Genomic DNA, 19,594 nt, shown 5'->3' with positions numbered 1-19,594 from the left:
ACAGAGACAGCTTACAGCCGATGTACTTATTACATGACATTATGGGAAGGCCAGAGGCATGACAGGTTTCAGAACTAGTTGAGTCAATAGTAAAAGTAATCAGTCAAATTTATCTCTCATCTTTTTTGAAAGCTTATCATCTAGGTATTGAATTTGTCCTCTGGCTTGTTTCTTTTGTGGTCACAGGATGGCTCTGACAGTTCTTGGCATTACTTTTTTAAATTAATTCATTATTATTTTTAGTTGTAGTTTGACACAATACCTTTTAGTTATTTATTTTTATGTGGTGCTGATGATCAAACTCAGCACCTTGCATGTGCTAGGCGAGTGCTCTCCTGCTGAGCCACAAACCCAGCCCCAATTAATTAATTTTTAAAATTCATTCTAATTAGTTATACATGAAAGTAGAATGCATTTTGACTCATTGTACATGAATGGAGGACAACTTCTCATTCCTCTTGTACCAGTAGTGTAATCATACATGTATATAGGGTAATAATGTCATTCCATCATCCTTCGCATCCCCACAGCCCCTTCCCTCTCTTCACTCCCCTCTGCACAATGCAAAGTTCCTTCATTCTTCCCTACCCCCTACCCCATGGATCAGCATCCTTTTATCAGAGAAAACATTTGACTTTTGGTTTCTTTAGGATTGGCTTATTTCACTTAGCATGATATTCTCTAGTTCTATCCATTTACCTGCAAATACCATAAATTCATTTTTCTTTAATGCTGAGTAATATTCCATTGTGTATATGTAGCACATTTTCTTTATCCATTCATTTGTTGAAGGACATCTAGGTTGGTTCCATAATTTAGCTATTGTAATTGAGCTGCTATAAACATTGATGTGGCTGCATCACTGTAGTATACTGATTTTAAGTCCTTTGGGTATAAACCAAGGAGTGGGATAGCTGAGTCAAATGGTGGTGCCTTTCCAAGTTTTCTGAGGAATCTCTATACTGCTTGGTATTACTTTTACACTTGACCATGTCTAGAGTCACAGAAGAAAGCTCTCCACTGGTGACTTTCTCTAAAGGAATCTAAAAAACCTTTACAATTCCCCAGCAGTCCATTCCTAATGTTCTACACATAGTTCTGGCCATTCACTGTCAAAAAGAATGGGATTACCACGGTGGGCTTAGTCCCCACAGGAGTTACTCTTGGCACTGGGAATATGGTAGATCTCCCCTGAGTTCTATGGGGGGGTCACATTTGAGGTTCTATCAGCAAGTAAAAAGAGAGGGTGGCCTTATCAGGGGCTGCTCCAGTTGGTCATCAGATGAGGGAGGAAAGAAGCACAGATACTCTGTCTTTAGAGCTGATGATTCTATTTGGGCTTTCATGTTTTATTTAATTAATTAATTAATTAATTAATTTGTTTGTTTGTTTGTTTGTTTGTTTGTTTGTTTGTTTTTGTAGCTGACATTTTAGAAAGAGAGTGTTGTACTAAATTTTGTTTTTAAATTTTTTATTCTAATTTGTTATATATGACAGCAGAATGCATTACAATTCATATTACACATACAGAGCACAATTTTTCATATCTATGGGTAAAAAAGATGGTGGAATGAGATGGACATCATTAGTACATGTATGAAGACACAAATGGTGTTATAGTAAATTTAATCAAATTGTCAGGGAGAGTGCATCCAGAAAATTGTCCCTCGTATTACTTTCGAGATGCCTGTCATTAGAGGGCTGTAAGGACTTGTTCCTAGGCTATTCCAATTTTTCAGGAATGGAGTTTGACAATCAAATACATGATGGTGTGGGGATTATCTTAAAGAAGTAGGTCTCAAACTTTTTGGCTTGGGATTCTCAATATTCTTAAAAATTACTGTCAAACTGAAAGATTTAGTTTATGTTGGTCATATCTACTGGTAATTGCCATCTTCAAATTTTAGAAGAAGAAATCTCCATACTGCTTTCCAGATTGGTTGCACCAATTTGCAATCCCATCAGCAATATAAGAGTGTGCCCTTTCCCCACATCCTCGCCAACACTTATTGTTGTCTGTATTCTTAATATCTGCCATTCTGACTGGAGTGAGATGAAATCTTAGAGTAGTTTTGATTTTCATTTCTCTAATTGCTAGAGATGTTGAACATTTTTTCATACTTTATCGATTGTATATTTTCTGAGAAGTGTCTGTTCAGTTTCTTGGCCCATTTATTAACTGGGTTATTTGTTTTTTGTGTTAAGATTTTTGAGTTCTTTATATATCCTAGAGATTAGTGCTTTATCTGATGTGAATGTGATGACCCAGCTATCTCACTCCTCAGTTTATATCCAAAAGACTTAAAAATAGCATACTACAGGGACACAGCCACATCAATGTTTATAGCAGCACAATTCACAAAACTAAACTGTGGATCCAATCTAGATACCCTTCAGTAGATGAATGGATAACAAAACTATGGTATATATACACAATGGAATATTACTCAGCATTAAAAGAGAATAAAATCATGGTATTTGCAGGTAAATGGATGGGATTAGAGAATATAATGCTAACTGAAGTAAGTCAATCCTAAAAAACCAAATGCCAAATGTCTTCTTTAATATAAGGATGCTGATTCATAAAGCGGATGGGGTGGGAGCATGGGAGGAATAGATGAACCTTAGATAGGGCAAAGGGGAGGGGGAAGAAGGGGGATTATGGGGGTAGGAAAGGCAGTGGAATGAGATGGACATCATTACCCTAAGTACATGTATAAAGACACAAATTGATGTGAATATACTTTGTATACAACCAGAGATATGAAAATTGTGCTCTATTTGTGTAATATGAATTGAATTGCATTCTGCTGTCATATGTAACTAATTAGAATAAATAAAATAAAATAAATTAGAAAAAATTTAAAGATATTCAATATATATTTATATTAGTTCACTTAAAATAATGATAAACTATGTACTAATATCAATAATACATTTTAAAGAAAAAGTAACCAATTTTTCAAAACAAAAACTGCAATGAGAAAAAAGTGTCACCATTTTACATTTTGTAAATCTTTCTCCTGCCTGGCTTAATAGAAAACGGCTGAATTATCATGGCTGTTTTTGTATTCTGTCAGGCTGTTATGTAACTTGTAGCCACTGGAAAACTCCACTGAACATTTATGAGAGAATCAGTCTTAATATTATTATGAAAATAGTTCTGATCTCATGGATTCCCTCATACAGTGCCCCACAATCCTAGAGGTTCCACAGACCACATTTTGAGAACTATTATCTTAAGGTTTTCTGTGGAATATGTCCGTGTATATATTTATAATTGTTCCCAGCAGTAGCACAGGCAATAATAGCACATAGGATATATAATATGATTTATCCCAAAATAAATGCAGTAACATTTCAAAGGAAATATCCATGACATAAAGCAGATTTAATTTTTTTTTTCAGATTTAACATTTCAGATGATTTGAAGGTGGGCTTTTTCACCACAGACCACGCTACTCAAACAGATTCTAGTGAAATTTTGCCACTAAAGGAGTTAAGTTCCTGTACAAAAAAGTTAGTGAAGGTAAATCTGAATTTATTTTGAAACTTCAAAGATAATTTTAGGAATTTGTCTTCATGTATCTTTCATTGAGAGAATCAAAATGATTAAATTTTCTTAGATAGTATAATCTTTTTTTGCTAGCATGCATCCTTTTTATTGCTATAATTATATGTAATAGTAGAATTTATTGTTAAGTTTTGTACATGCACAGAATATAGCAATATAATCTGATTAATTTTCCACAGTACTGCCCAAATAAATCATTAGCATTTTGGCAAACTGAGCTGAATGACCATTGTATTTTTAAAAATTATTAATGCAAGCCAAGTACAATGGCTTGGGAAGGTAAGGTAGGAGGATTGCAAGTTCAGAGCCAACCTCAGCAACTTAGCAAGACTCTGTCTCAAAAAAAATAAATAAATAAATTTTAAAAAGGTCAGGGGATGTGGTTCAGTGTTTAAGTGCCCCTGGGTTCATTCCCCAGTTCAAAAAAAAATTATTAATGGAAGCTATGATTTATATTTACATCATGCTTATATATGCCAACTTATTTATTGAAATGCTTATTACTCTCTATTTTTTGACATCTGTGATCATATTCTGTTGATGATCCTTCAAAAATTATAAAATCATATTTTTGAATCTTTTTTGATTGAAAAAGGAGGGAGAATTTCACACACATCAGATTTTAAGAGTTGTTATTAAAGATCCTAATCAATAAAACTATCATGTGAGGTAGCATAATTCTGTAAATACTCTCATGAACCTCATTTTTATTTTTCATTTAATATAATTGGAAATCATTCCATATTGGCATATAGTTTCCTTATTTGCTTTACAAGTACATCATGTCACAAAGTGTACCACATCTATTTAGCTATTCCTCTATTGATAGACATTCTGGTAGTTTCTAATCTTTTACTGTGATGAATAATCCTGTGCATACTGTGTGTCAGTAAATCTGTGGTGTAAATTCTTAAAAGTGGAATTTCTGTGTCAGAGGGTGTATGCATTAGTCATTTTGAAGGATATTGCCAAATTGCCCTGCATAAAGATTATACCAATTTATACTCCCGCTAGTAGCTTTTGAGGATGTCTCTTCCCTATATACTTGCAATTTTTTAAAAAATATTTATTTAGTTAGTTAGTTTTTGGCGGACACAACATCTTTGTTGGTATGTGGTGCTGAGGATCGAACCCGGGCCACACGCATGCCAGGCGAGCGCGCTACCGCTTGAGCCACATCCCCAGCCCTATACTTGCAATTTTATTGTCTTCTTTTATAAAGACAATTTTCAAGAAAGATTCCTTTTTCTCTTTGTAAACTAGATGTGTCCAAAGGACTAAATTTAGTCAACTGTGTCCAAATGACTAAATGTAAACTAGGACACACCTAGTTTACATTTAAATTCTACCTAGTAGGATTTAATCCTACCTAGTAGGATTTAAATGGAAATGGAGTCTGGCATCTTTTGGGTACCTCCTTTAAGACACAGTTTCCATGATCTCACTGCCACATTTTGCTCCCTTCCCTCTAATCTCCTTTTCTCATATCCTTCCTTATATCCCCTCTCTCCACCTCCCTACCTCCCCCTTTCTTGTCCCACCTTAATTTCTCACAACGGGGATTAAATGCCAACATGAATTAACTATCTTCATTTGGCAGATAGTCATTTTGGAACCCTAGCCACCATGAGATGGAATTATTGTAATTCACCATCTGTGAGAAATAATCTTAAAAGGCAACACAGGCCCCTGACCAGGTACCTGATTATAAGCCTAGAAACAGGGAATGTGCGGGAATATTTACACGGAGAGCCTTATTCTCTACAAAATGCTTTAACTTTTTTTTTTTTTTTTTTAAGATTGTTTCATCCCTTGAGCAGGATTATAGGTTCGTCAAGCAATTTCTTCAAATGAAATTTGAGGACCGGCTTCAAGAGGAATCTTCCAATATCTTCAATGATCTACATGACAGGATCCTTGAAATGGAAAAACATTATCATCAGGTAAATGTTCTCTCGTTTTCTCTGTTTTAATGGGGATTGATCTTGCTCTTAGATGTCTGTGTTCTGTAGTTTTGATTTTAGTGATTTATGAGGACAGCTTAATTCGTATAGATTGTAACTCACAGAGTAGATTGTACAAAGAGCTTCACTGTGTTTTAGGAACTTTCCTTAGTAAGTTGTATATGAGCTCACTAACCCATTTACCTTATAAAGTAGGTATAATTACTTTTCCTCCCTTACAGATAAGAACACTTTGGCACAGAAAGGTCGATTAACTTGTTCAAGGTCACCCATTAAACAGCAGAGCTTCAGGTTTCAGGCCAGGCAGTTTGAAGCTTAGAGTTTTTGTTTAGAGTTACGATTTTATGTGACCTTATTTGTGTTTTAATGGCCCTGTTGTTGGCCAAAGATATAAAAATGACTGCTTCAAGGAATTTCATAAAAGTTTTGGTCAGGGTAACATACTTAGCTGTCATTAAGAACAGACAGCACTAATATTTCTGTGCTAACAAGAAAACTCATATTTTGTTGACCATACCATATTAAATATTATGCTAAGCCTTTTAATTGTATTTATTCTTTTAAGTCTCTCAAAATCCTAAAGTGGAAGTCCTGTTATACTTCAGTTACTCATTAAGACTGAGCTTGCCAAGGTTAGATAACTTGTATAAGGCCTGACAGATGGTAAGGGGCCCAATATTTAAATTCTGTCCTTTCTGACTCTAAATCCTATTTGTTGTTTATACTCCATTCTGGAATCAGAACTGATGTCAAAATCAAGAGCATTTTTACAAAATTTACTGTACCATTTTTTAATTTGTCCTAATTAGTTATACATAACAGCAGAATGCATTTCAATTCATTGTACACAAATGGAGCACAACTTTTCATTTCTCTAGTTGTACACAATGTAGTGTCACACCATATGTGCAGTCATACATGTACCTAGGGTAATGATGTCTATCTCGTTCCAGAATCTTTCTTGCCCCCCCATGTCCCCTCCCCATCTTTCCCTCTCCTTTGCCCAAAGTTTCTCCATTCCTGATGCCCCACCACCACCCGGCCCCATTAGAGATCAGCATCCACTTATCAGAGAGAACATTTGGCCTTTGGTTTTGGGGGATTACTGTCTGATTTTTATCAAATTATTTGCTCAATCAGAAAATGACTCTGATTTGTTTGGGGTTAGCCAATCAGTCTTCATGAACAAAACCCACCAAAAAGTATAAGGTCAGAAGAAGATACGAATCATAAGTAGATTTTACTATTTTTACAAGGAAAGCACTAAAATACTTTAGTTGATGTGTAAAATTAAATGAAGTGTTCAAATTATCTGTGTATTTTATTCATAAGATCTCTCTATTGCTCTGGGTTTTATATAAGTAAAAATTAAATTTGTTATAATAGCTATAATGGGAGAAATAAGTATAAATTGAAGATCTCAAGAGATTGTGATGATTTGGATGGTGGCTTTTAATGATGAGTTCCCCTTAGTAGATGTGAGTTATATTTGGAAATACATTATAGTGCTAACTGTATTCTTTTATTTACAGAATGAGGATACCATGAGAAAATGCTTTAACCAGCAGTTAGCTGATGCCATTGCTGATATCAAAGGAATGTATAAGGTGGGTTTTTGGTGTTGTCAAGGGCAAAACTGGCTTAATTCCTATTCCTGTAAGGAGTGGACTCATCTTGAGTTTCCAGTCTGTGTTGTTACTTTTGAAGGCCTATTTCTCCAATTTTCAGATCACCTCAGAGGGTTTGGGCCCAAGATTGTTCATACTGTCATTAAATTTACCAAACTACGCTTTATTATAACAGACATACACTTCCAGAAACTGGAAAATTCCAAACTGCTATCTAGGACATCTGGGAAAGTTGCTAGAGTAACCCAAAATGTGTCTGGTAAAGATGCAGGTGGATAGTGCCGTTGGAGAGCATGGTAGCGACCACCTGTAATCTCAGCAGTTGGGAGCCTGAGGCAGGAGGATTGTGAGTTCAAAGCCAGCCTCACCAGTTTAGCAAGTCCTAAGCAACTTAACAAGACTCTATCCAAAATAAAAATAAAAAATAAAAAAGGGGCTGAGGATGTGGCTCAGTGGTTTAGTTCCCCTGGCTTCAATCCCTAGTACCCCCCCCAAAAAAAATGCACTTGGATGAACATCAGGTAGGCCTAAGCAATAGTTCATGGGACCTGTAGTAAATGGCAGCAAATGGTCTCTGATCCTCTATGGATTAACTTGTCTAATGACAGAGACACTTATATCTACCAGACATGGTGCTTCACTCTATTATACAATGGGAAAATTCAAATTTTCATATTTTTTAGACTTACTAAAGACCTTGGGGTTCTATTAGTATTTATAACTATAATATCATCTTTCATTTCAATATGCTTTCATAAATAAATATTTTATATTTGTAGGTAATTGCCCACTGATTGTATAAAAACATCTTTTCAGAAAAATTAACATATTTGCACTTAATTATGTAATTACTTGTTAAATGTCTCTGTTCTGTGCCAAACTGTAAGCTTTATGAGGGCAGGAATATTGTCTGTATTACTGATGTGGCCCTGCCTTTTAGCACTTTTCTTTGTACATAATTGACCATCAGGTAATAATTGTTAAGTGAATGAATGACTGATAGCTGTACCTGTGGCCAACCTTCGTAGAGTCTGCTCATCAGTCATTCTCCCCAGTTGCACTTTCTCTCCACTCCTGTTTTTTTTACTAACAGAAGCACTTCAAATCTTACATAAGTCAACATACTATGTACTTTCCTTCCTGGCTTCCTTTTTAGTTATGGCAAGAGCATGGGCAAGGTCCTTTACCCAGGGGACCTGAAGATAAGTAGGCTGTGGGGCTCTAGAGAGATGTGGTTCTTCCTAATTAAAAAGAACTCATGGGAGAACTCCTTCACCAATCTTTGTGGCTCTGAGCCACATTGTCTCCAGAGGTGGCTGCAACACTAGGTCCCACTCTCCTGCTCTTCTGTAACATCACCTTGCTTCCCTCCCATCAACAAATGGGGTCTAATTCCCTTCCCTTTAGTTGAGGCTGGCCTTAGAGACTTGCTTATAAGCAAGAATGTGAGGAAATGAAGTTGCATGACTTCTAAGACTGGGTCCAGAGATGCCTTGCAGTTTTATCCTGATATTCTCAAAATATTTGCTCTCTGGATTCTCCCTCTCTGAATCCAGCTGCCATGCTGAGAGAAGCCCAAGCCCCAGGAAGGGATGACTTGTAACTGCTGGATCTTCAGGCTCTAAGTCATCTCTGTTCAGGTATCAAAAAACATGAGCGGTAAAACCCTCAGATGGCTCCAGCCATTGGCCAGTTAGAATCTTTCTACCTGAAATGACTTTATGGAACAAAGATCAAGCTATCCCTGCTGTTTCTGTCCTGCATCCCTGATTCAGAGTTGTCATTTAACATACAGTTTGTGTTTTGTATTGCTACATGAAATAGCTGGAACAGGATCTTTACATTCACATCAACAATAATTTCTTTTTTTTCCAAGAGAGAACAATAATTTTTTAAATTTGTTTTGTTTTTAATTTATTTATTTATTTTGGTTAGTGCAGAGCAACATCATGGTTAAGGGTTAGCACAGATATGATTTAGAGCAGGAACACTGGAGTAAAACTCCCTGGGTTTGAATCCTGGCTCTTCTACTTTATTTTCGTGTGACCTTAGATAAAAGTACTGAATCGCTCTGCCTTGGTTTTCTCAGCTGTTAAATGGGACTCACAATAGTACTCACCTCATAAAACCTAAAAGTAAAAAGGATTGGTCTTTATGAAGAACTAGAATAGTTCCTGATTTGTTATTAGTAAAATCTGTTTGTTAAAAAAAAACACCTGCACATAGTCATGATGTTCCTTCATGTTAGTTTCTTTTTCTGCTCCTTTATTATCTTACCTTAGTATTCAGGCTTATCGCTTTTGTCCACTGACCGCATTAATATATTATTAATATATTATCAATATTTATTATGTTGATATTCATTATAATATATAATATACTATTAAAATATATATGTTATATATAATTTATATAATATTTATTATATCAATATTTATTATATTGAACCTAATGAAAAGCCATTTTTGGAGCCCAAAGAAGGTCAAGTGTTAACAATTTCATATGTTTCGACCTAAGACACATAGTTTTCAAAAAACATAGTTATTATTACAAATAAAGGGCAGTACAGTCTGCACAAAATATTAGCTCTAGTATGTTTAAGAAAGACAAATTCATTTTCAGCTTGACCAACACTTGCTGAACGAATGCTGTGAGCTGAGATAGGCTGGACATTGGCACTGGGGAGATGAGGTGGGGATGAGTGGAGGGGAACAGGACTGTTAACAAATCATAGGTTGGCAAGTGAAGAGGTAAAGAGAGATACCAGGACTTAGGGAACACCCCAAAGGACAGTTATTTCTGCTGGTGTGTGTTGGGAAGACTTCATAGATGATAATACTTGTGCTGGGTTTAATGTTAAGTACTCGGTAGGTGATCATATAATCAAAGGGGATTCTAGGCAGGCCATTTAGTGTATATTAGAATATTTTGGGTGGCAAGTGATAGAAATCTAGCTCACACTGGCATTAGTTAAAAGGGATTTTTAGGGGCTGGGGTTGTGGCTCAGCAGTAGGTAGAACGCTCACCTAGCACGTGCGAGGCTCTGGGTTTGATCCTCAGCACCACATAAAAATAAAATAAAGACATTGTGTCCAACTACAACTAAAAAATAAATTTTAAAAAGGGGATTTTATTGGCTCATGTCACTGAAAGGTGTAGAGATCATAATGACTTCAGGAAAATCTGTGTCTAGAGGTTTAAATAATGTCCATCAAGGAATTGTCCATCCTTGCTTCTGCCTTATACTCTAATGACTTAGTTTCCAGAAAGATTCTGCAAACTTAGAGCATATCTTTCCACCTAGGTCCTACAAGAGTCACAAAAATGACTTTGAATGACCTGCCCTGGATATTGTGTTCCCCTCCCCAAGGGATTCAGAGTCATAATCCCATCCCAGGAGATAATATCAAGGAGAAGGGTTACCCAAATTAAAATGAGAGGTTGTTATCTGAAGGAAGGATGCTGGTTAGGCAGAACTGGTTAGGTAAAATAGCTTTCCACTTGCAATAGCATGTAAGAGGGAAAGTTGGACCTTGTCCGAGAACTGTACATGGTTATTGTTGCTAGATATGGCATTACCCCATATGGTAGCCATGAGCCATTAACAATTCAGATCCTTGGTTACAACTCTTCAATTCCTGATATGGTGTTATGAATAACAGGAACCATCTCATACCCTTATATTCTAAGTTAGTGTTGTTGATAATTTGAAGTTGAGCCCAGTTGTGTCTGTGCATCTAGAGCAGTACCTGAGTGAGCTGGCTTGTCCAAATGTGGTGCCCAGAAATGAAGTATAAGTCTCTTTTGCCTGGTTTTATCCTGTGGAGTAAACCTTCAAAGTTGGCTCCAAGATCTTCACTTTGTAGGTGAGAAAAATAAGTCAGGGCAATGTTAAGCAGGAGGCAGGATGTTCAAGGTCACAGGGCCAGCTAGTGGTAGAGTTGGGAGCGGAGTGCTCCGCTATGTCTCTAAAGTTATTCTGTAGATAATGGGGGTGTGTGTGTACTTGAATTCTAAGTGGGAGAAAGAGAGGAGCTTTAATGTCCTTTAGAATGATGAGTCCTATAAAGTGTTAAATACATGTTGGAAAAACGGAGACAAAATTGCAGTCTACAAAGACAAGCACCATACAGGTTTTGTTCATCAAAGTCCCTGCAGTAGCTAGTACAGTGCTTGAGACAGGTTTTTAATATTTAATGGAGGAAGACAGAAAGAAGAAAGGAAAAGAGGCAAGGAGAAAGATGAGCATAGGAAAGAAGTTCTGTTCTAGATTAAGTAGAGATGGCTCACCAGATGCAGCATGTTAGGGTTCCGATTTGAACAAACCAACTTTAAAGAAAAGGGGGAAGGAGGTTGAGACAATTGGAGGAATTTTATTATGGGTTGTATATTAAATTATATTAAGAAACTATTTTTTAAATTTGTTAGGTATGATGCTGGCATTGGAATTATGTAAAAAAGTCCCCAGGTCTTAGAGATGTACCTTGATATGTTTCAATGACACGATGTCTAAGATTCTATCAAAAATACTTAAGCACAAATGAGTAGATAAGTGTATGGCAAACTATTATTATTATCTCCATTTTGCTCTATTTTGTTTTATGTTTAGAATTTTCCATCAGAACCTGGGCATGGAGGGACATTACTATAATCCCAGCTATTTGAGAGGCAGAGGCAGGAGGATCTCTTGAACCCAGGAGTTTGAGATCAGCCTTGTGAGACCTGTCTTGAAAAAAATTGCACCATAAAAAAATAGACATGTTTGAAAATACAAATTAACTTTTTAATCCCCCTTCTTTGTATTACCACATTTAAATATAGTTGATTTATATTGTGTGTTTCATAATTCCCATATCTTCCATTTTCGGGGGTCTCCTAAGGGCTGACTCTCACCATGTGTCATTTACTTTGAGTTTCATGATATTTTGACCATGAACTCAAATTTCTGTGAGAATTCTTTTTGAGTCCTGAATATAGGTAAGTTTCTTCAGGAAACATTTGTGCTTGCCTCCTGGATCTATGACCACTATAACTTAATTCTCAGCTTGAGGTATTTTTCAGACCACTCAGATGTATGAATTTGGGCATGAAGCTGTGTGGGCCACGTTGTGGTTGTAAATTCTCAGGAGAATTTTGTTTGGTTTCCGTCCTCCTATTATAACTAGAGCCAGTTTCTAGGTAGGAACCAACTCCAGAGTGGAGTATTGGGCATGGGTACAAAGTTCAAGATGGTCACCTCTGGCTCATTCTTACCCTGAAAGACTGGCTCTGCCCCTTTAAAGGGCTAGTCTTCTATTATTTAGAATTGGCACTCTGAAGAGGACCTAGTTGTCTTTCCTGTATGTCTTGAAAAGAGTTGGAGATCAAAGCTCAGATTTACCTGGTTTAACAATGCCTTAGAAGTAAAGGCCAGCTTGAGTATTCTGTGTACTTCTCTGGGATTCTGAATTCACTTAATTTTGGTCTGAATGTTCTATGTATAATTATAAAATCTATAAAACAACAACAACAACAACACAAAACATGCTTTTTTTAAGGGTTTTTTTTTATTATTGATTTCATAGTCCTTGGTGTGTCTTTAATGACTTCTGGAACACTGCCATATTTCTAATGTTTTTCAAATGTTCAAAAATATGTCTGAATAATCAGTATCTATCTATATATATATATATATATATATATATATATATATATATATAGTATTTCTACTTTCTAGGAATGGAAGGCTCTGAAATAATTAAATTCTTTATATTCATCAGTTTTTTATAAATGGCTAGTTAAATATTCCTAACTGGAAGTGGATTAATTGTGGTTAGTTGCCTCATCTGATTAAAAGTTTGTTCACCTTAAATTAAAGAAAAGTCATTATTTGAGCCAGCTTGGTGGTGCACATCTGTGATTCCATCCACTCAGGAGACTCAAGCAGGAGGATCACAAGTTTGAGGCGAGCCTGGGCAACTTATTGAGTCCCTGCCTCAAAATTAAAAATAAAAAGGACTGGTAATGAGGCTGGGCATGGTGGCACATGCCTGTAATTTGAGCAACCTGGGAGGATGAGGCAGGAGGATCCCAAGCTCCTGGAGAGCTTCAGCAACTTAGTGAGGTCCTAAGCAATTTAGTGAGACCTTGTCTCAAAATAAAAAATAGAAGAGCTGGGAATGTAGCTCAGTGGTAAGACTCCCCTGGGTTCATTCCCCAATTTTGAAAAAAAGGGGGGGCTGTGGGGGCGCAGCTTAGTGGTAGAGGACTCCTGGGTTCTATACCTAGTACAAAAAAAATCTAAAAATTAAATTAAAAAGTCATTATTTGAATCTGTACTTTGGTCTTTTTGGCATTGCTTTGATGCATGACCTCACAAAGCTTTCCTAATCCTTGGATGACCTCACAAAGCCTTCCTAATCCTGGCCACCCGGTTTGTTCAGGTTTAGTCACAAGAAAGAACAAAAGAGTTGAAAATGGGAGGTGTACATTTTTGGCAGAGATAAGGTAAGTGACTCCATGCTGCCCTCTGGGGACCAATAAATATACAGTTTTTTTTTTTTCAGGCTTGGAGAAAGTTTCTAAATCTATTTAACTTTTTAAACACTTTCATGTGATATTAGAGGCAATTTTGTGTGATAGAGGCAAGCCTACTTTTTCAAAAATATATCTTACTTAGATATTTTTTTTTGAAATATCTTTCATTTTGGAAATGTATCAGCTAATACTCAGATGAGACAAACTATTCTAGGTATTTCAAACAGATAGGGTTTAATTTAGGCACTTAACACAAAGACTAGTGGAGTGAGCTGGGATATAGCTCAGTGGTAAAGCACTCACCTCGCATGTATGAAGTCCTGGGTTCAATCCCCAGTTGAAAGAAAGAAAGGAAGAAAGAAAGGAAGGAAGGAAGGAAGGAAGGAAGGAAGAAAAGAAAGAAAAAGAAAAGAAATGAAACATAATTCCCACCTCCACTCCACCCCAACCCCAGAAAAAGAATAGAAGAGTGAAAGTCAGGAATACCATCATTAACTTTTAACCTTATAAACAATTGTTGGGGTATCATTCACTGAATATCTTCCTTTTCTATTGATTTATGATGTTTACCTCATCATATAAGCCTAAGATTCGTTTTATGGCTATCTAGCTATTTTGTGGCAATATATTAAGACTATTTATGCTGTATTGTGACTGTATATTGATTTTTGTATTAAATATTTTTAGCATTAAAACTTTTACTTTTTTTCAATTGAACTTGGGATCTTATACTTGATCTGAGGTACACACTCAGCCCCAAATGTTTAATATCTAGTGAATTTAGGTCTTCTTTTATTAGATATCTTTATTAGATGTCTTTAGTTTTTATTCTTTCAGATAAACTTTCAGGTAATTTAGTTTATTTCCACTTCAAAAAAAAGCTTTTTGTACTTTTATTGAAATTCACTTGTTTAGAAATTTATTCATGAATTTAGGAAGAAATAATATCATGTATAATGTTCAATTTTCCTAACCAAGAATATTATCTTGAATTCTTCTCAATTTATTTATGTGTTGCTTTATGTATTTTAATAAAGTTTTAGAGTTTTATTTATGTAGGTTATCTGCATTTTCACACGACTAAGTTATTTCTAAGCATTATATTTTATAGCTTTAGAAAATGTAATATTTTCTGCCAGTAAGATTGGCAGCCATTATGAAGTCAAACAACAACAAGTGTTGGCGGGGATGTGGGGAAAAGGGTACACTTGTACACTGCTGGTGGGACTGCAAAATGGTGAGGCCAATTTGGAAAGCAGTATGGAGATTCCTGGGAAAGCTGGGAATGGATCCACCATTTGACCCAGCTATCACCCTTCTCGGACTATTCCCTGAGGACCTTAAAAGAGCGCACTATAGGGATACGGCCACATCAATGATTATAGCGACACAATTCACAATAGCTAGACTGTGGAACCAACCTAGATGCCCTTCAATAGATGAATGGATAAAAAAATGTGGCATCTATACACAATGGAGTATTATGCAGCACTAAGAAATGACAAAATCATAGAATTTGCAGGGAAATGGATGGCATTAGAGCAGATTATGCTAAGTGAAGCTAGCCAAGCCCTAAAAAACAAATGCCAAATGTCTTCTTTGATATAAAGAGAGCAACTAAGAACAGAACAGGAAGGAAGAGCATGAGGAAAAGACTAATAGTAAACAAAGACGAATGGGGGGAGAGAAAGGGAGAGAGAAGGGAAAGCATATGGAAATGGTAGGAGACCTTCAATGATACACAAAATTATAAGAGGTTATGAGGGGCAAGGGGAGGGGGGGAAAAGGGGAGAGAATTGAACAACAGCAGAGGAGATAGAGAGGGAAGATGGGAGGGGAGGGGAGGGGAGGGGGGATAGTAGGGGATAGGAAAGGTAGCAGAATACAACAGTCACTAATATGCCATTATGTAATAATGTGAGTATGTAACAGTTGTGATTCTGCAATCTGTATTTGGGGTAAAAATGGGAGTTCAAAACCCAATTGAGTCTAATGTATGAAAGATGATATATCATGAGCTCTGTAATGTTTTGAACAATCAATTAAAAAAAAAAGAAAGATAACTGAAGGGTCTGAACCATCAGAATTTTATCCCCTTAAATGAAAGAATCAAAGAACCACCCTTACCTTTACCAAACGCTCCTTCGAGGGCCCATGAATGAAGTCATTGCCTTCTTATTGTGTTTTTTTTTTTATTTTATTGTTGGTTGTTCAAAACATTACATAGTTCTTAATATACCATATTTCACAGATTGATTCGAGTGTGTTATGAACTCCCATTTTTACCCCGTATACAGATTGCTGTGTCACATCAGTTACATTTCCATTGATTTACAAATTGCCTTTCTAGTGACTGATGTATTCTGCTGTCTATCCCATTCTCCACTGTCCCCTCACCCCTCCCCTCCCCTCCCCTCCCCTTCTCTCTCTCCATCCCCTCTACTATAAATCGTTTCTTCCACTTCTATAATTTTCCTCCTACTCCTCCTTTCCTCTTATATGTAAATGTGTATAACCCTTATTGTGTTTTGCTTTACCTTGTTTTTCTTTTTTCTGTGAGAAAACTCCAGAATAGCCAAAGGGCCTTCATAGAACTCTGTTGGGGTAAGTTTGGAAGAGAAGGAGCTGGATAGATACAAAATTGAAAAAAAAATAATTCAGAGATGTAGGGAGGATCTGAGGGAAACACTGTCCTCTGTTTTGTATGGATGTGCACTATTGGAACCTAACAAAAGCTTGTGACTTCAGTTGTTCTTTTACATTAGGTGATGCTGGTGACACTTTGGTAAACTTGCTGCTCTTCTCTTAGCAGATAAAAGTGATAATAAATGCAGTCATCATATATTGAATTATTTACTATGTCCCAGGTAGAGTGCAGAGTGTTCCCCATACATCATTATATTTACTATTTTTTGCAGAAAAACACAAAAGATAAGAGCTATATTAGGACAGATTACCAAAAGAATGCAATTTTTCAATCTAAGTTTCAATCTCCATATCTTTTCTTTTTTGGTGCAACTACAACTGGTATTTGGTAAAAATGGTGACTGACACCTCTTTTTCACATGTTATCATGCAGTTATTTGCAGAAAACTCTGCTGCTCCTGTATCTTCTCCTTTTCTGGATAAGCCACCAATTCCTTAATTGTTCCTTATATGAAGAGAATTCCAGACTTCTCAGTATCCTTCTGGCCTTCTTAAAACATTATCTGGCTAGTCACTGTCCTCTTATATGGGATAAGTATGTAACCAAACTTATTTGTATCAGTGACAGTCATTTCCTAATGACTTTAAGGAAACTCAAAGCCTGGCAGGAAAATCAACTTAGTTCTCCTTTTTCTAGTTACAGGCCATGAGGAAGCAAGAGAAGGCAGTCTGAACCTCTAGCTGTGCTTATCTTCTGATGGAGGTCTTGCCATGTTGCCTACGCTGGCCTAGAACCCCTGGGCTCAAACTATCCTCCTACCTCAGCCTCCCATGTAGCTGGGACTATAAGCATGCACTCCCAGTCTTTGTTTCTCATAAGACAATATTAACAATAACATTTATTTTTCAAGTATTCAAGATTCGTAGATTTTTTTAAAAAGTAACCTAGATACTTTATTTCAATAATCACAGATTTTATGAACACAAATGAAACAACATAAAAACATAAATGTGTAAAAATGCAAATGTTGAATTCATTGTCCTAATATAAATTGTTAGCAGAGAAAGAAAATATTGCTACAAAGAACTATGCTACATAAGATAGAAGAAAATGTAGTCACAAACGTTTGATCATTATATTTGATCTTTCAAAAATATGTGATATTGAAAACAGATGTCAATTTGTATCATTAAATCAGAGAATGTCTTTGTACAAAATTTTCTACCTGCTATAAAGACTTTCTTTCAGTTTTTGGAAGAAGGGGAAATAGTTGCAAGTTAACTTCAAATACTTTCATATGACATTTACATCATCAAATAATCACACCTCTTCTTTGGTAATTTTGTTATGAGCCATTCCAGTTTTTTTGTTTTGTTTATTTATTTTTTGTAGGGACTATAACTTCTTTATTACTAGTATTTATTTCAAGGAAAGTAATTCTTATTTGTCCTTTTCTTTACATTCTTAAATATAAATGAATATTCAATGCAGAGTTACCTGAATCAGTTTCAAGATTGTCCTGTTAAAAATGTGTGTGTTGAAATGTTGAAATTGTTTTTAAAAGTCTTTGAAGTGTGAAAATAATTATTCTTGCAATCTCAATTTGTTGCTTTTTTTCTTCTGCCTCTTGAGGATTCACTGATGAAAAACCTTTGAGAACACAAACGTTTCAGTCATCCATTCAAAGTTTTAACAGTAAATGTTGTCTTGGTGCTAAATCATTGCTACTTAAGTTTAAAAACAAAAAGTCCAAATATGCAATGGAATACTAACATCCCGGTGTTTAGCAGGGATTAAATTTTCTGGACTCTTCTTATGAAATGGATGGGCATCTTCCAAGGGCAGCATGCATGGCCCCAGATAGTGAAGAATTCATTTCCTTGGATCAATCTTAATGGCCCAAATGAGGCTTCAGGTTGAAAGGAGAGTGAGAAAGAAAACAGATGATACTGCAAAAAAAGTTAAAGTCTCTGAAATAAGATGACAAAATATGTCATGTGAAATTCATCATTGGCCCAAACTCATCGTGACTCATACAAAGACTCTTTTCCCTTAACTCTGCCCTTTCTCTCATGTCTCCTAGTCTCACTTGGAAGCATTATAACCCCTCCCACACCCTATCCTCCCCAGCTGGAAACCTGCACAGTCTCTTCCTTGTGCCTATAAACAGACTCTTCAAAGGGCTGCCACCATCCCCCATCCTAGTGTTCACACCCCGGTATGTCCACCTCTCCTGTCTCCTTGAATGTGAACAGGACGAAAACTTACTTCCAAGCAATAGAATATTGCAAAAGTGATGGGCTGCCTGAGTTTATGTGTAGTTCCTGTCTGGCTTGAATCTCTCTCTCCTTTGTGGGCTTGGAGAAAGCAAGAAGCCGTGCTGGGGAACCCCATGTGATATAGAACTAAAGGCAGCCTCTGGCTGATGAGCAAGAACCTGAAGCTCTTGGTCTTACAGCTAAAAGGAAGTGGATTCTTCCAACAACCTAAGTGAATTTGGAAGAAGTTCCTTTACCAATTGAACCTCAGATGAGACCACAGCCTGGAACCACATCTTCATTGAAGCCTTGCAAGACCTTTGCAGAGGATCTAGTTTAGGTGGGCATGAGTTATACTGACCTATAAAAACTAAGAAGATAATAAGTGTGTGTGTGTGTGTGTGTGTGTGTGTGTGTGTATTTTAAGTCACTATGTTTGTGGCAAAGTTGCTATGCAACAATAGAAAAAATAGAACACAAATTCACTCTTCATATTCAGTAAGCCATTCAGTTTTACCTAAATCCATTTTCCATGATCTTATCTCTGATGTCCCAGTAGTCAGCACTGACTGCCTGGCCTGTGGCTTTTGTTTTCTTATTCTTTCAGGTCTTCATACACTCAACCACTTATCCAGTCATCTGAGTCGTTTTTCCACACACAAGTCTGATCACATTCTGCCACTCTTTAAGAACCTTCATGGTTTCCCACATAGCTGTAAAACAAACCCCAAACCCCTTGGCATCACACAAAAAGCCCCTACACCTCCCAGCTTTTATCTCCTTCTGCTACTTTGCTAAAAATTTGCCCACTAGCAATACCAAGCTACTCGCAATCACCTTAGTCTACAAACCTCAAGTTATTAGTCACTTCCCTGGAATTTTCACCTAATATTCCTTATTGCTTTGCTCCTGCCATTCAAGTCTGCTGTTTCCTTCTTGAATTTATGTTTGATTGAGCAATCAGTTGTTGGCAGTGGAGTAGTGAAGTTCCCTACTATTATGATATT

The 19,594-nt window shown here is 36.4% G+C and overlaps 1 protein-coding gene across 1 annotated transcript in view; it reads left to right on the top strand.

Annotated features, from left to right (window-relative positions):
- Positions 1–1,683: 1,683 nt before the first annotated feature.
- The window catches only part of LOC308651262 (uncharacterized protein C10orf67, mitochondrial), a gene marked incomplete at its 5' end in the record, with an annotated part of 122,852 nt that continues 104,941 nt past the window's right edge, over positions 1,684–19,594 (top strand). Inside the window, 6 exons of the mRNA XM_081298192.1 lie at positions 1,684–1,703; positions 3,409–3,529; positions 5,374–5,517; positions 7,071–7,145; positions 18,788–18,819; positions 19,195–19,249. Of these exons, the coding sequence (XP_081154318.1) occupies positions 1,684–1,703; positions 3,409–3,529; positions 5,374–5,517; positions 7,071–7,145; positions 18,788–18,819; positions 19,195–19,249 (447 nt within the window). The remainder of the gene's footprint in view (positions 1,704–3,408; positions 3,530–5,373; positions 5,518–7,070; positions 7,146–18,787; positions 18,820–19,194; positions 19,250–19,594) is intronic.

The sequence above is a fragment of the Spermophilus citellus genome (genome assembly GCF_964194105.1).
Source record: "Spermophilus citellus genome assembly, chromosome: 6".
In the NCBI taxonomy this organism is placed as follows: Eukaryota; Metazoa; Chordata; class Mammalia; order Rodentia; family Sciuridae; genus Spermophilus; species Spermophilus citellus.
Note: the sequence above shows the minus strand (reverse complement) of the source record. Positions and strands in the feature narration are given on the sequence as shown.